Source organism: Muscardinus avellanarius (assembly GCF_963383645.1).
Source record: "Muscardinus avellanarius genome assembly, chromosome: 3".
NCBI lineage: Eukaryota > Metazoa > Chordata > Mammalia > Rodentia > Gliridae > Muscardinus > Muscardinus avellanarius.
Genome location: NC_137788.1, coordinates 10,047,707 through 10,065,085, shown reverse-complemented (window position 1 = coordinate 10,065,085; position 17,379 = coordinate 10,047,707). Strand labels below are relative to the sequence as shown.

Below are 17,379 nucleotides of genomic sequence, written 5' to 3'. Positions count from 1 at the left end.
TCTTTCAAACTAAAACTGATGCTCTTGTGTAGCTCAGAGGAAGAACACTGAGTTCAATCCCTAGTAACACACACACACACCCTAGGATGACTGGGTGTGGTGACGCACGCCTGTAATCCCACTATGTACCTGGGACACTGAGACCGCAGGGTCACAGATTTGGGGGTCAGCCTTAAAATCTAGGGAGACTGTTTCAAAATGAAAGTAGAAAGAGATAGGGACATAGCTTGGATTAAGAATTACCCCTAGTTCCCCTTCCAAGTCCCGACCACGCCCGGCTCCCTTCCAAGTATTAAAACACAAACAGAACAACTTGAGGTGTTGATGTCGGCACATCTGTGCTTAGATTCTAGCCCAAGTCATCACCTGCTATCTATGGACGTCCAGCTCATCCTTGGTTCCTCGGGAGACTGGCAGAGGGCTGAAGAGTTGGAGCTGCCCGGGCTCGGGGGACTCACTGGACCTGGACTGTGGCAGGCTCTGGGTCTCCAAGAACCAGGAAGTGGCTCCAGACTCCAGGACCCGCTGACCTCCTGGGCTCTTCTGTTCTCTGAAGCTCTTCTGGAACTTTCTGGGTCCACCTTCTCTTTTTAACCCCTCAGCTGCCAATCACAAGCTGATACTGATCAGAGTTTTGAATCTCCGCCCAATCAATCCTGACTTGATTTCCAGTTGCTCTGTACTGGTGACTTTAACACGTGTCCAGGCATAAAAGGGACAGAGTTAAGGTCAGGCTGAAGGTCAAGGGTTCCTTCCAGAATTTAAGCCAGCACACTGACTTTGATTTCTATGTGACCCTTTTTTTTTTTTTTTTTTTTTTTACCAGTTATGGGGATAGAACCCAGGGGTATTCTATCTCCAAGTTATACCCCCAGACCTACTTTTTATTCTTTATTTTGAAACAAGTTCTCACTTGGGCATGGTGGTGCACGCTTATAATCCCAGCGCTTAGGAAGCTGAGACAGGAGGATCACCAGGTTTGAAGCCAACCTTAGCTACTGAGTAAGGCTCTCAGCAACTTAGTGAGACCCTGTTTCCAAATAAAGTATAAAATAGGTCTGGAAGTATAGCCCAGAGGTAGAAAAGCCCCTGGGTTCCACCCTCAGTACAATACACAAAAGAAAGGAAAGAAAGGAAGAAAGAAAGAAAGAGAAAGAAAGAAAAAAAGAAATAAAGAAAGAAAGAAAGAAAGAAAGAAAGAAAGAAAGAAAGAAAGAAAGAAAGAAATGTACCAGTATTGGGAATGGCCTAGGAAGATTTGGGGAAGCTCTGATTATTAATATATTTCAAAAGAAAATAATTGGTATATTTCTTTTTTTTTTTTTTTTTTTGGTGGTACTGGGGTTCCTGGAAGCCCTTCTTCCTCCGGGCTACACTCCCAGACCTATTTTATATTTTTGAAACAGGGTCTCTTACGCCAGCACGGCTGGCTTCGAACCTGCGCGATCCTCCTGTCTCCGCCTCCCAAGCGCGGGGATTACAAGCGTGCGCCACCACGCCCGGCCAAAAATAATTGGTATATTTCAAAAATAGTTGTGTCAAAATGGCGGCAGACATGGGTAAAGAAAGGACTTGATCTCTGCATAAAACAGGCAGCTATTCTAATGTAAATTAACCTAGCTCAAAATAATTAACAAGTCAATAGAGGAGAGCTAGGGCTTCCTCTTTCTAAAAACAGATCTACTGATCTAGGGAGGATGGGACAGGGTTTGACCTTGCCCTTCAGGAAAGGAGACGCCTTGCCACACCTGGTTGGGGGAAGTACCCTATAGGTTACTACGTCAGAATTACGTGAACAAGATGGAGGTCATGGGTATAAAAAAGGCTGAGTCCACGTGTAATTCCTTTGGTGTACTCAATTCGAGTCACTCCTCCGTGCCAGTTTGGGATGGAGCTGTTCCTATTCTCTGTATTTCTTTTTTTTTTTTTTTTTTTTTTGTGGTACTAGGGGTGGAAACCAGAGGCTTTCTACTTCCGGGCTATACTCCCAGACCTATTTTATACTTTATTTGGAAACAGAGTCTCACTAAGTTGCGGAGAGCCTCACTAAGTAGCTGAGGCTGGCTTCGAACCTGTGCGATCCTCCTGTCTCAGCCTCCCCAGCGCGGGGATTACAAGCATGCGCCACCACGCCTGGCTGTATTTCTATCTTTTAATAAACGTCTTTAAATCTTCAGCAACTGTCCAAGCTATGCATATTTATTCTTAGCTTAGGACAAGAACCTGTGGTTTTTTTTTCTGTGTTTGTGTGGTTGTGGTGGGGAAATTACTTCTCCCCACACACACCGAACACATTTTACCGCAAGGAAGGAAGGAAGGAAGGAAGGAAAGAAGGAAGGAAGGAAGGAAGGAAGGAAGGAAGGAAGAAAGAAAGAAAGAAAGAAAGAAAGAAAGAAAGAAAGAAAGAAAGAAAGAAAGGAAGGAAGAAAGAGAGAAAGGTCTCACTGAGTTGCAAAGGGCCTCACTAAGTAGCTGAGGCTGTCTGGGAACCATGATCCTCCTGTCTCAGCCTCCCAAATGCTGGGATCACACACATGTGAAACCATGAAAAAGAAACATTACGTGGAAGGCTTGAAACTATTTTAGAGGCAAAATCTGTAGTAATTTTTTTTCATTTATTGTGTAGAGACTACTTATTTTTGGGAAGCCTTACGTGTGTGTGTGTGTGTGTGTGTGTGTGTGTGTGTGTGTGCGCCTAGGAAGATTTGAGAAAGCTCTGATTATTAATATATTCCAAAAATTGGGTGAGGGGCAAGTGTGTGCAAGGACTTGGTTTCTGCCTAAAAGCAGGCAACTATTCCAATGTAAATTAACTTAGCTAAAAGTAATTAACAAGTCCATAGGAGAGGGGAGCTAGGCCTTTCTCTAAAGACAGGTCTACATGATTGGATAAGCTAGCTAAGATGGTAGGAGGGGTCGACCTTCATGAAAGGAGACACCTTGCCACACCTGGCTGGGGGAGGTACCTTACAGGGACGTTTGCTACGTCAGAATTACGTAAACAAGATGGAGGTCATGGGTATAAAAAAAGTCTGGTCCACGTGCTGTATCTTGGGGGTGGTGAATTGGCTCAGACCACCCTCCGAATGGCATGGGGCTGTAACTTTCTTCTGAATTTCTATCTTTTAATAAACCTTTTTAAATCTTCAGCAAGTGTCCAAGCTATGTATACTTATCCTTAGCTCAGCACTAGAGCCCGCAGTTTTTTTCTGAATTTTTCTGTTTTTGGTCGTTTTGGGTTTTGTTGTGGTTTGAGGGAAATTGTGTCCAGGACCCTAACAGAGGTCCCCAGGGACAGTTTCCCCACAACCATATTTCACCGTAATATGTATGTGCGTGTGTGGTACTGGGTATTGAATCCAGGGCATCATGCTACCTCAGAACTAGACCGACAGCACGTTTCTTATTTTTATTTTTATTTATTTTTTATTTTATTTTATTTTATTTTTACAGGTCTGATGATGGAACCCAGAGGCATTTGACCTCTAAGCTACAACCCCTGCCCAATTTGTTATTCTTTATTTTGAAACCAGGTCTCACTGAGTTGCAGAGGGCCTCAATATGTAGCTGAGGCTGTCCACGAACCACGGTCCTCCTGTCTCAGCCTCCCAAATGCCGGGATTACAAGAGTGCGCCACCAAGCCCGGCTCTTATTTTTATTTTTAAAACAAGGTCACACAAGTATGTTGAGGATTCCCTTAAACCCGTGATCCTCCTTTCTCAGTCTCACAAGTATTTGGATTTAGAAGCCTCCAAACACTTCTAAGTGTGTGTGTGTGTGTTACTGTGGATTGAATCTAGGCACAGTCTACCTCTGAGCAATATCCCCAACCCTTTTTATTTTTATATTTAAACAGAGCCTCATATTTCTAAGGGCCTTGCTAAGCAAATGAAGCTGGCCTGGAACCTGTGATCCTCCTTATCTCAGCCTCCCAACAACCGGGATTATAGGTTTTGTGCTACCACACCCAGATTATAATTTTTAAATTTTTATTTTAATTGATTAATTAATTAATTAATTTTTTTTTTTGCGAGTCTGGGGATGGAACCCAGGGACATCGATCTCTGAGCTACAGCCCCTACCCTATTTTTTTTTCTTTATTTTTTTGAAACCGGGTCTCACTGAGTTGCAGAGGGCCTCACTAAGTAGCTGAGGCTGTCTGTGAAGTGTGATCCTTCGGTCTCAGCCTCCCGAATGCTGGGATTACAAGCGTGCGCCACCACGCCCGGCCATTTAAAAAATTTTAAAACAGTCTTTCTAGCCGGGCGTGGTTGGTGCACTTGGGAGGCTGAGACAGGAGGATCGCACGGGTTTGAAGCCAGCCTCAGCTACTTAGTGAGGCTTTCAGCAAGTTAGTGAGACCCTGTTTCCAAATAAAGTATAAAAAATAAATAAAATAAAACAGTCTTTCTAAATTGTTGAGGCTGCCCTTGAACCTGCAATCCTCATATTAGCCTCTCAAAAACTAGGGTTACTGGCCTGGGCCAAGAATCCAATTTTAGATTGTCCTTTGACAGACAAAGGCCCTGGAACCTGGGCTAGGTGTCCCCCGGGGAATGGCCCTGTGGGAGAACCCCGCCTCTGAAGGACCGGGGACCAGGAGGTAGCGCCATGGTGACAGGTACAAGCTCTGACCTGACTTCCTGTCACCCACCTCCCTAGAGGCTCCCATCGCCCTACCCTGGGGGCTGCAACTTGGGTGGTGTGACTCCCCAGGTCTGCGGGTCTCAGCTGCTCTCTGGCCTCAGGCCCCAGCTCCAGGTCTTTGACTTCATCTTCTCAAACCAGGTGCTGAGCTGATCCATTGGGAAACTCCCTCTGCCTCCCAGGGACACAAAGACATCTGTCCCTCCCTGCCTGCCCCTCCCTGCCCGCCAGGATAGTGCGGCAGCCTGTGGAGGTGGCTCAGAACTCTAATCTTGGGGACTGGGGAGGCTGAGGCCGGAAGAGCCCACGTTTAGGCCAGTGAGGGCAATTTAAGGAGATTGTCTCAAAATAAAAAGACAAAAGGTGCTAGGGATGGAGTTTAGATGATTCATCCTGTGATTCTGGGCTCCTCCCCCCATTCTGAAAAAAAAATGAAGCCCAAAACCCAACACTGTATGAAATGTAGTCTTAAAACTCAGCACAGTTTTTTATCTTACTTTATTTTTTGTGGCACCAAGGTTGAACACCAGGGATTCTTGGGTTTGATCCCCAGTAACACACGCACACACACACAAAAACACACACACACACACACACACACACAATCATCTTTGTTCATTTACCAAAATCCTTAGTATCACTGACGCTGGCAGGGCATGGTGATGTACATTTTTAATCCCAGTACTTGGGAGGCTGAGACAGGAGGATCACAGGTTTGAATAAGCCTCAACAAGTAGTAATGAGACTCTCAGCACCCTAGTGTGACCCAGTTTCAAAATCAAAATAGCCCCACGCTTGGGAGGCTGAGACAGGAGGATCGCGCAGGTTCGAAGCCAGCCTCAGCTACTTAGTGAGGCTCTCAGCAACTTAGTGAGACCCTGTTTCCAAATAAAATATAAAAAAGGTCTGGGAGTATAGCCCGGAGGTAGAAAGCCTCTGGGTTCCACACCCAGCATCTCAACCAGGCATGTCCTTCCTTACCTATAACCCCAGTAATTGGGAGGCAGAGACAAGAGGATTGCAGGTTTGAGAACAGCCTCAGGAATATAGTGAAATTCAGCCACCTAATAAGAACCTGTTTCCAAATGAAAGAAAATAAAAGGGCTGGGACCTTAAAGGTAGAATATCCTAGGCTTCATCCCCAGTACCACCAAAGCCCAAAACTAAACTAACCCTCAACACAGCAGGTCAGGGACTACTTGCTTCATGGAAATCGCTTCCATTTTGAGGAAGACACCACCTCTTCATAATGCTGAGGTTTCAACACTCTCGGTTTTTGTGTTTGTTAGTTTGTTTGTTTGAGGACGGGTCTCCCCATTTGTCCAGGTTGTCCTCAAGCTCCCAGGTTCAAGCCATGCTCCTGCCTCCGCCTCCAGAGTAGCCAGGACTATAGGCGTGCAGCACCAGGCCGGCCCAGCTAAGCACTTTTTTTTTTTTTTTTTTTTTTTTGGTATTGGAGATGGAAGATTGAACCCAGGAGTATTCTACCTCCAAGTTATACCCCAAGCCCTATTATTTATTTATTTATTTATTTATTTATTTATTTTTTATTTTTATTTTTTTGGTACTGGGGATTGAACCCAGTGTCATTCTACCTCTGAGTTATACCCTCAGCTCTATTTTATACCTGATTTAAAACGGGGTCTCACTAAATTGTAGCTGACCTCACGAAGTTGCTGAGTCTGAGGCTGGCCGTGAACCTGGGATCCTCCTGCCTCCGCCTCCCAAATACTGTGTTTACAAATATAAACCACCATGCCTAGAAGTTATTTATTTATTTATTTATTTATTTATTTATTTATTTATTGGGTGGTACTGGGGTTGGAATCCAGAGGCTTTCTACCTCCGGGCTATACTCTCAGACCTTTGTTATATTTTATTTGGAAACGGGGTCTCACTAAGTTGCTGAGAGCCTCACTAAGTAGCTGAGGCTGGCTTTGAACCCGTGCGATCCTCCTGTCTCAGCCTCCCGAGCGCAGGGATTACAAGCGTGCGCCACCACGCCCGGCTAGCCATACTTTATTTTTATTTTGAAAAAGGGTCTCACTAAGTTGATGAGTCTTAACTGTTTACTGAGGCTGTCCTTAAACGTGCATTCCTCCTGTCTAATCCTCCCAGGTACTAGGTTTACAGGAACGTGCCAACAATTTTTGTTTTGCCCGAAGATGTCTTTACACCGACATTTTCAGGCTTTGGGTTTTTGGTCCAATATCACAAATGGATTAAACCTTTTAGATCTCCTCCTCAAATCTTAGGGTCAAACATAAACCTATCTCAATGTTATCTGGTAAACTCAATGAATCTTTGACCTTCAGCCTGTCCTTAATTCTTTCTCTTTCCCACAAGGACACAAGGAGTTCTTTTTTTTTTTTTTTTTTTTTTTTTTGCAGGTCTGGGGATGGAACCCAGGGGCATTCGACTTCCGAGCTACACCCCCTGCCCTATTTTTTATTCTTTATTCTGAAACCGGGTCTCACTGACTTACAGAGGGCCTCACTAAGTAGCTGAGGCTGTCCGGGAACTGCGACCCTCCTGTCTCAGCCTCTTTAATGCTGGGATTACAATCGTGCGCCACCACGCCTGGCTAAGGAGTTCTTCTAAAACCCTACAACATGGCCCAGGCTGAAAATCCAGTCAAGAGTAAATGGGTGGAGATTCAAAAATCTGACGAGCTATTGGCTTGCGATTGGCGGCTGAGGGTTGAAAAGGGAGGAGGAACAGAAAGATGAGGAGGAGCTTCAGAGGAGCCAGGGAAGGTGAGGAGTCCTGGAGCCACCATCTGGTCCTCCACACCCAGCGCTGCCACCCTCCGTCCAGGTCCGGTGAGTCCCCTGACGCCAGGATGCTCCCATCTCCTCTATCCTGTGATGGGCGCCCCAGGATCCCCGCATCCCAGGAGGCCACAGGGAACTTTATGATTTGAGTCACTGAATTGACCCGAGATGAGGCTTTTTGCACTAGAGATGTGTCTTTTGGCACCAGAGATTGAACCCAGGGGCGCTCTCCCTCTGACCTGCACCCCCAGCACTCTTGATTTTTTTTTATTTTGAAACAGGGTCTCATTAAGTTTCTGAGTCTGGTCTCAAACCCATGAACCTCCTGTCTCAGCCTCCCAAGTAGTGGAAGTATAAATGTTTGCCAGCTGGAAGTGTGTGTGTGTGTGTGTGTGTGTGTGTGTGTGTGTGTGTGTGTGTGAGAGAGAGAGAGAGAGAGAGAGAGAGAGAGAGAGAGAGAGAGACAGACAGACAGACAGACAGACAGACAGGGGATTGAATTGAACCCAGGTACATTCTTCCTCCTAGCTACACTCCCAGCCCTATTTTTTAGTATTTATTTCTTTATTTTCAGTACTGGGGATTGAACCTATGGGCAGTCTACCTCTGAGCTAAACATTCCCAGCCCTATTTTTTATTCTTTATTTGGAAACAGGGTCTCACTGAGTTGCAAAGGGCCTAAGTAGATGAGGCTGGCTGTGGTCCATGATCTTCCTGTCTCAGCCTCCCGAATGTTGGGATTACAAGCATGCACCACCATGCCCACCCACTCTCAGCTTTAGTTTTTATTCTTTATTTTGAAACAGGGTCTCACTGAGTTGGAAGGAGCCTCATTAAGTAATTGGGGCTGACTGAGAACCTTCATTCCCCAGCCTCCCAAGTACTGAAATTACAAGCATGCGCCATCCCGCCCAATTTATTGTTTTAGTTTTTATTTATTTATTTTTACTTTTTTAATGTTTTGGTGGTACTGGGGATGGAACTCAGGGGCCTTCTACCTCCGGGCTACACTCCCAGACCTATTTTATATTTTATTTGGAAACAGGGTCTCTTAAGGCAGCTAAGGCTGGCTTCGAACCTGTGTGATCCTTTTGTCTCAGCCTCCCAAGCGCGGGGATTACAAGCGTGCTCCACCACGCCCGGCTTAGTTATTTATTTATTTATTTATTTATTTATTTATTTATTTATTTATTGTGCGTTTGGGGATGGAACCCAGGGGCATTCGACCTCCAAGCTACACCCCCTGCCCTATTTTTTATTCTTTATTTTGAAACCGGGTCTCAATGAGTCGCAGAGGGCCTCACTAAGTAGCTGAAGCTGTCTGGGAACCGCGATCCTCCGGTCTCAGCCTCCCGAATGCTGGGATTACAAGCTTGCGCCACCCTGCCCTGCTTTTAGTTTTATTTTTAAACCAGTTTCATTAGGTTGCTGAGAGTCTGATTTACTGTGACTGGTTTCTAATCTGTGATCCTCCTGACTCAGCCTGTCAAGTCCTGAGATTAGGGTGTTAACCACCATGCCTGGATCCTCCAGGTATATTTTCTGTATTTATTTTTTGTGGCAGTAGGGATGTAGCCCCGGGGCACTGGACATCTGAGATGCACCCCCATCCCTATTTTATTTATTTAGAAACAGGGTCTCAGTGTGGAGGGCCTCACTGAGTTGAAGAAACTGGTCTCGAACCTGTGATCTTTTTGTCTCAGCCTCTGAAGCATTGGAATCATGAGCTTAAGGGTCCACACCCCTACCCCTCTACTCAGTTCAGTGTCTTCCTACTTGTTGAGGCTGGCCTGGAACCTATGACCCTTTTATCTCCACCTCAATACTGAGATTACAGGTTAGGGTTACCACGCCCAGCCCAAACTCTTCTCTCTCTGTGTGTGTGTGTGTGTGTGTGTGTGTGTGTGTGTGTGTGTGTTACTAGGAATGGAACCCAGGGGCATTCTACCTCCTAGCTACACCCTCAGCCCTATTTTTTATTCTTTATTTTGAAACAAGGTCTCATTGAATTGTAAAGGACCTAGCTAAGTAGCTGAGGCTGTCCTTGAACTGGGAACCTCCCTTCCATTAACTCAGGATTAATAGCTTTGAGAGTTTAGCTTGGTGGTAAGTGTTGCCTAGCAAGCATAAGGCCCCGAGTTCAAGCCCCAGCACAGAGAAAGAACAGTGAATTAACCATTTAAAAAAACTTGAAGAAGCTGGGTGTGGTGGCACGAGTTTGTAATCCCAGTACTTGGAAAGCTGAGACCAGAGGATCACAGGATGGAGGACAGCCTCAGCAATTTAATGAGACCTTGTTTTGTTTATTTGTTGTTTATTTATTTATATTTATTTTTTTTTTTGCAGAACTGGGGATGAAACCCAGGGGCATTCTTCCTCCGAGATACACCCCCAGCCCTATTTTTTATTTATTTTGAAACAGGTTTTAATGAGTTGCAAAGGGCCTCACTAAGTAGTAGCTGAGGCTGTCCGTGAACTGTGATGGTACACTGTCTCGGGCTCCTAAATGCTGAGATTACAAGCGTGTACCACCATGCCCAGCTTAAGATCCTGTTTTAAAAAAAGAAAATAGGGGTGGGGTGTAGCTCAGATGTAGAATACCCCTGGGTTACATCCCCAACACCACACACAAAAACAAGCTTAAAGGCATTTTGCACAATTTTTTTTTTCATGTATATGTGGTACTAGGGATTGAACTAAGGCATTTAGCTACATGCCAAGCTCCTCGGTAGTCTGAAACAGGAACTCCTTAAAATTCTGAGACTGGCCTCAAACCTGATATCCTCTTGTCTCAGCATCCAAGCACCGGGGTTACAGGAGTGTTCCACCAGGACCGACTCCAGAATATCTCTCTGTTCTGTCTTGTTGGGTTGATGGAGAGCCACCCCAGGGCTTCATGCCTGCTCCCCACCCTTAGCACTGAGGTACACCCCCATCCTCAAAGCTGTATACAATGTTCCTGCACTGACTTTGCAGGAAGAGGCCTGAGCCCGGGGGACTTGATCACTGAGCCACAGCCCCTGCTGGTTTCCATGTCTTATTCTGGACAGGGTCTTGCTCAGGTGCACTGGCTGGCCTCAGGTTGTGGCCAGCCTCCTGAGTAGCTGGGGTTCCAAGCAGGCACCGCTCTGTTTTGATTTCTTCTGCTCCAAGGATTGGCTTGAGGATCAGACACTTTTTCCTCCTTGCAGGGATCTTTAGCCACAATGTCACAGTGGGGCCAGAATTTGGATAAGTGGTGGTCTAGATGGATGGGATGGTGGTCCCAGAGGGCTGGTACTCCATCCCCAGGAAACACACACACACACACACACACACACACACACACACACACACACGCCCGCACACACACACACACACACAAATGTCAATAGGGTGAGGACTATCACACCACTGATCACTGGAGCAGTGTCCTTGGCCCAGGATTGGGTCCACCAGTGGGTGAAAAGGGGCTTCCTGGGCGTGCCCCGAAAGGATGCCTTTGCCTGAACTTACCCCAGAACCCCTCTCCTTGCAGACACAGCAGGATGGGCATGGAGGCCCCGCCATCTCTCCAGAAGCTGGCCCAGCAGAGCCTGCTGACCAACCTGCCCTCCCCCAGCCCTCCTCTGGAGGACCTGCCCCAGCATCTGTTTCTAGACCTGTTCAAGGAGGCTTTTGTGGGGGGTCACAAGGAGACCCTGCGGGCCATGGTGCAGGGCTGGCCTTTCACCTGCCTCCCTCTGGGGTCCCTGATAATGCAGTCCTGGACGTTCTTCCTCCACTGTAAAAGTGACTACGACTCCGTGTTGTCTCTCCTGAGAGAGAAGAAATGCCTGGAGAAGCTGCGCATGGAGGTCCTGAGAGCTCTGCTGGACGGGGTGAGCCTGGTGCTTGCCCAGAAGGCTCGGCCCAGGTGCGGGACCCGGTACCCAGGAGGGAGGGACAGCTGCGCAGGTAGAGGGGCCCAAGGTTGGGACAGAGGCTTCTGATGGAGCCAGCCAGGAGGACTGGAGAGGCCGTGGCCATGGCCGGGCTCCCGGTAAAGGGCTTGTGGGTTTGGAGGGTGCTGTGATGGGCGAGGGGGAGACAGAAGGGGCCAGCGCCTGCCTCTCACAGGTAATAGTATTGGGGCTTGTATTCTACATCCTGGGCCCCATTCAAGGGGAAAGCAGGATGGAGAATTGTAAAGGAGAGGGTGGATCAGCAGAGCTCAGTGTGGAAGGAAAGGGCGGGTGGGAGGTGGAGCATGCCCCAGTTCTGAGACCCCTTCCGCCCCTCTCAGGTGCAGACTGCAAGTGCTGGATTTGCGGGACGCGCACGGGGACTTCTGGAAAAGTGGGCCTACAGCCTTGCCCGGGGCCCACTCGCCAGAGGCCGTGTGGGAGGAGCAGAGAGCCAGGCATGCGCCAAGGAGCCTGCCGGAGACGCCCTTCACGCTGATAATGGACTTTGTTGTGGAAGACAAGAAAAAGCTCAATGTCTTCGACGCCTCCATCCTGTGGTGGGCCAAGAAGAGGAAAGCTCTGCTCCACATATGCTGTGAGAAGCTGACGATCAACTCCTTCTACTTCTCTGAAATACAGAAAGTGCTGCACGGCGTCCGGCTGAGCTGCATCCGGGAGCTGGAAGTGGATGCTCTCTGGTTTCGGAGGACCATGAGAAAATTTGTTCGCTACCTTCCCAAGATGAAAAACCTCCACATCTTTCGCTTCTACCGTTTGAGTGCACGAATGCTAACTTCCCCCACACAAAATAGCTGGAATTCCCGCCTCTATGCTCGATATTTGGGGGAGATGAAGAGCCTTCAGGAGGTTTACATAGATGACGTGTTCTTCCTGTCTGGGAGACTGCATAAGATCCTGAGGTAAGGGCAGATGGCGGTGATCTCTGCACCCAAGGCCAAGCCAGTCTCTGTGCATAGAATAGGAAAGTGTGCCAGGCCTGGGTGTGTGACCATATGAAGGGACACACCGTTTATTTTACTCAGTCCTGAAGGGAGCTCTCCCTTGACCGCCCAAGAGTAGGCAGAGGCTCAGCTGGGCCTGATGGTGGGGTAGGGCCGCCATGCTGGGAAGCAGACTGCGGGGTTTCAGATCCAGCACGGGTAGCTGGAGGTTTCTTCCTTAGAAGCAGGTTTAGCTGAGGGGACGGGAACCATGGAAGAGAAGAGGACATGAGCACAGGAGAGCCGCATGCCTGCACGTTTCCACACGGAGGCTCTGAGCCCTCAGCTCTGAACTTAACCAGCCTCTCTGATCCCCATCTGGGCAGGCTGTCCTGAGCCAGCTTGGGATGTGCAGATGTGGTCTGTGATGCTGGAGTGGAGGGTGAGGATCAGGAAGAGCATGTGAGGAGGGCTGGCAGATCTGCTGAGGACCCAGGTGTAGGGAGCCCCAGTGGTGGGCAGCAGCAGGTGAGGTCCCTAGATCTGGCCTGGGTTGGTCCTTGGAGCGTGCCTCCTGCTGGCCACATCTGGCCCAATCTATGGTTTCCTGTTTGGCAGGAAGGAGAGGGAGCTTTAGAGATGGGGACTGAGGTGTCACATAAGCAATGGAACAAAGCCTCAGCCTCCAGTGGACGGGAGTGGGTAGAGTCTTGCAGCCTCTAGGTGTCGGCCATATTCAGTCAGAACCACCTGGATCAGGCCTCTCCTTTCTACTTACCTTTCTTTCCTTTTTTCTTCCTTTATCTCTGGTACTGAGGATTGAATCCAGCCAGGATTTTCTACCACTGAGGTACACACCCTGGCCCTCTCTTTTAAAAATTATTCAGAGGTGGTCTGGCGGCTAAGTTTTCCAAACTATCCTCCCCTAAGATCATCCTATCTGGTCTCCCCTGTAGCTGGCCTCCCAGGCTGGGCCACCACCCCAGCAGCCCCTCCCACTTGAGGCCACCGCCACCTTCTCCGCCAGTGACTCCTTGCTCTCTGTCTTCAGGAGCCTGACCCCGCTGAAGACACTCTCCCTGAGGTCAAGCCCACTCGTGGAATCGGACGTGCAGCACCTGGCCCAGGCTCCCAGCACCAGCCAGCTGAAGCACCTGGACCTGAGGGACATCTCCATGACGGGGTTCAGCCCCGAGCCCCTGAAAGTTCTGCTGGAGAGGGTGGCGGGCACCCTGGAGACGCTGGTGTTAGAGCGCTGTGAGCTCACGGACGCCCAGCTCCAGGCCCTGCTGCCAGCCCTGGGCCGCTGCTCCCAGCTCAGGACCTTCAGCTGCTGTGGGAACCCCATCTCCATGGGCGTCCTGAAGGAGCTGCTGGGCCACACTGCCAGGCTGAGCCGCTTGAGCCAGGGGCTCTACCCTGTCCCTCTGCAGAGCCAGGACGGGGCTGAGACCTCTCCGCCGGCACATCTACGTAGAAAAATTGGCCCAGTTGGCGCGAAGCTGATCGGGGTCTTGAAGGACATTAAGCCTCCCCACAATGTCCGCTTTTGTACTTACTATTGTGTACTATGTTACTGGTGTGAATTCCATAGCTTGGAGCCCGACGGCAGCTGGACAGTCACCGGAGAACATCGAGCTCAGAGTCACATGCTCATTCCTCACTGTGACTGTCCTAAATAAGGCTTGTGCCTAGTGGGCACTGGGAAAGGAGACCTCGGACACTGGATCATCAAGGGGCAGAGCCCATGTGTCAGCGTGCATGGGAAAGACAGGAATGGGTTCCCCAGTGTGGCCCACGCCTGTGGCCCAGTGCTAGGAGGCTGAGACAGGAGGATCGCTGGTTTCAGGGAGGCGTCAGCAAGTACTGAGAACCCAGCAACCTATGGAGACTGTGATTCAAAATAAAAAATGGCAGGGGGTGTATCTCAGCATGCCCCTGGGTTCAGTCCGAAGCAACACACATACACACACATACACACACCAGTGGTGTAATAGCAGGGGACAGCCTCGGAGCAGGATGTGGTACCCTGGGACAGTGAGGTGGACTCCGAGGATCTGTGTCCTGTAGACCCGCAAATCAGAATCTGGGCACCTAAAGGCGGCTCCACCTCCAAAGCTTTCTGAAGCCAGCGGCCACACAGCTGGTTTTAAGGAAATGGTGAGAAACAGGACCTGGATATTCCCTGTTGTCTCATGATCTGCCAGCCGGGTTTCCCAGGTGGATCCTGAGGCTTCCCCTGGGGCTGGGAGGGAAAGGAGGCCTGAGTGCTCAGGGGGGTCAGCCTGAGGGACTCAGGGTGTGCCCTTCAACTCACTGAAGCTGTGACTTCCAGGGGTTCCTCCACTTGAGACCAATATAATGAGACTGTCAGCGACATAGCAAGACCCTGTTTCAAAATAAAAAGGTTATGTCTGACGATGTTGCTTGAAGGTACAGTGTCCTTGATTTCAATCCCCAGTAACCTACACACAAACATACACAAAAAAATCCGTGTCATTATATGACTACTGAGGCAGGGCAGAGGACCTATAAAGGGGATCTTTTAAAAAAGGCCGTCTTGCTGGGACTGGTGGGCAATGCTTGTAATCCCAATACTTGAGAGGCTGAGACAGGAGGAACGCACAGGTTCAAAGCCACTTCTCAACAACTTAGTGAGGTCCTGTTTCAAAATAAAATATGAAATAGGTTTGGGAGTGTAGCCCAGAGGTAGAAGGCCCCTGGGTTCCATCCCCAGTACCACAAAAACAAAACAAAAAAACATCTGCATTGCCTTCTGTGAGGCGGAGGAAAGTGAGCAGGGAGATAAGGGAGTGGCAGGCACCGGGAGATCAGAACCCACCAGCCACACACTTGTAATCCCAGCAGTTGAGAGACAGAGATAGAGGGATCTCACATCCAAGGCCAGCCTCAGCAACTTGGTGAAGCTTTCCCCAGGCAGGGCGTGGTCGTGCACGCTTGTAATCAAAGCATTCTGGAGGCTGAGTGGAGGATCACGGTTTGCAGCCAGCCTCAGCTACTATGTAGTGAGGCCCCTTGCAACTCAGTGAGACCCTGTTTCAAAATAAAGAATAATAATTTTTTAAAAAGGGCTGAGGTGTGCCGGGCGTGGTGGCGCACGCTTGTAATCCCCGCGCTTGGGAGGCAGAGACAGGAGGATCGCGCAGGTTCGAAGCCAGCCGCGCGCGCTGGCTTAGGAGACCCTGTTTCCAAATAAAAATGTAAAAATAGGTCTGGGAGTGTAGCCTGGAAGTAGAAGGGCTTCCAGGATCCCCAGTACCACCAAAAAAAAAAAAAAAAAAAAAAGGGCTGAGGTGTAGCTTGGAGGTAGAATGCCTCGGGTTCGATCCCCACCACTGCAAAAAATAAAAATTAAAAAAACTCTCCTAGATAGAGTGAGACCCTGTTTCAAAATACAAAATAAAAGCTGAGTGTGGTAGCGCACACTTGTAATCCCAGCACTTGGGGGACTGAGACAAGAGGATCGCGCAGGTTCACAGGTTCGAAACCAGCCTCAGCTACTTAGTGAGGCTCTCAGCAACTTAGTGAGACCCTTTTTCAAAATAGAATACAAAATAGATCTGGGAATATAGCCCAGAGATCGAAGGGCCCTGTGTTCCATCTCCAGAACCACAAAAAATAAAATAGGATTGGGGTTGGGGGTGTAGTTCAGAGGAAATAAGCCCCCATGGTGTTTTTATATAAGAATTGAGAGCCTCTATTGCTCCAACACTTTCCCCCTCTAGAAATGTCCTGCCTCCCCCCCCCCAATCCCTCTCTTTCCTAAATAAAACCTGTCTTTTCTTCTGACCCACATGTACTGAAATTCTTTCTGCCATGTCTACTAAGAACCTTACAGCATTATCCTGTTTCCCCATAATAGTATTAAGTATTGAACCAAGAGGTATTTTGCCTCTGAGTTAGACCCCCCCCCCAGTCCTATTTTGTTTTTATTTTGAAACAAGATCTTGGGAGGCAGGAATATGACTCCTTGCTGAGGCTGCCCTTGAGCCTGCACCCCTGTTGTCTCAGCTTACTTGGTCCTGGGATCACAGGCTTGCACCACCATGCCCGGCTAGCTATCTTTTACTTTTTATTTTAAAACAGGTCCTGGCTGATTGCTGAGGCTGGCTCCCACCTGTGATTCCCAGCCTCCCAGCAGGAAGATACAACCTCACTTCTGCTTTATGGCCCTTCCATTTCTCTCTCCTCTCTCCTCTCTCCTCTCTCCTCTCTCCTCTCTCCTCTCTCTCTCCCCCTCCCTCCCTCCCTCCCTCCCTCCCTCCCTCCCTCCTCTCCTCTCTCTCTCTCTCTCTCCCTCCCTCCCTCTCCCTCTTTCTCTCTCTCTCTCTCTCTCTCTCTCTCTCTCTCTCTCTCTTTCTCTCTCTCTCTCTCTGTCCTGAAAGCTGAACCCTGGAGCGTTCTATCCCCAAGCTACACCCCCAGACCTATTTTTATTTTAAAACAGGTCCTGGCTGAGCTGCTGAGGCTGGCCTCCAAGCTGGATCCTCCCATCTCAGCCTCCCGAGTGCTGTGGTTACAGGAGTGTGTCCTGTTCCTGGCTGTGACTGTGCCTCTCCCCCTCTTTCTGGCCCGTCCCTTTTCCTTTTCACCATCTATACAAGGTGCACCTGTGGCGGGCAGAGCTTCTGAATCATCTCCGCCCCATGCTGCTGCTGGAGTCCAGAGGCGCAAATAAAACCTCATTTAGACCTTTCCCCTTAGACAGGGGCCACGTGTTCTTTAACAGCCTGGGTGACCACAGATTGAAGACTTCTGGTGGTCCCGAAGGCTCCCCAGGGACTCGGGGAAGACCGTGGCACCCTTGGTGGCCCCTTCTGCCCCGCAGAGCCCCCAAGCTGTAAGTTTCTCTTCAGCCGGATGCTGCTCTGTGCGCTGAGCTCCTGATCTTTACGCAGATCCAAGGCTTGGCGTGGGCTCTAGCTTGCATGAGGCCTTGGGCTTGATCCCCATCGCTGGGAAAAAGAAATCACTGGGGATGAACTGCCGTGCAGCCCCTGCTGGCCGCTAAGCTCTCAGGTCAGGGGAATGGCAGGTGAAAGCCGAGTCTCATCCAGATCCTGTGCCCC

The 17,379-nt window shown here is 49.1% G+C and overlaps 1 protein-coding gene across 1 annotated transcript; it reads left to right on the top strand.

The window, feature by feature from the left end:
• Positions 1-7,260: 7,260 nt before the first annotated feature.
• On the top strand, positions 7,261-17,321 carry LOC308259960 (PRAME family member 12-like; the record flags this gene model as incomplete). The annotated part of the gene is made up of 6 exons (XM_080691300.1): positions 7,261-7,347; positions 7,466-7,470; positions 10,940-11,317; positions 11,687-12,268; positions 13,341-13,840; positions 17,209-17,321. The coding sequence occupies 6 exons, from the start codon at positions 7,261-7,263 to the stop codon at positions 17,319-17,321; spliced, it is 1,665 nt and encodes a 554-aa protein (XP_080547426.1).
• Positions 17,322-17,379: the final 58 nt, after the last annotated feature.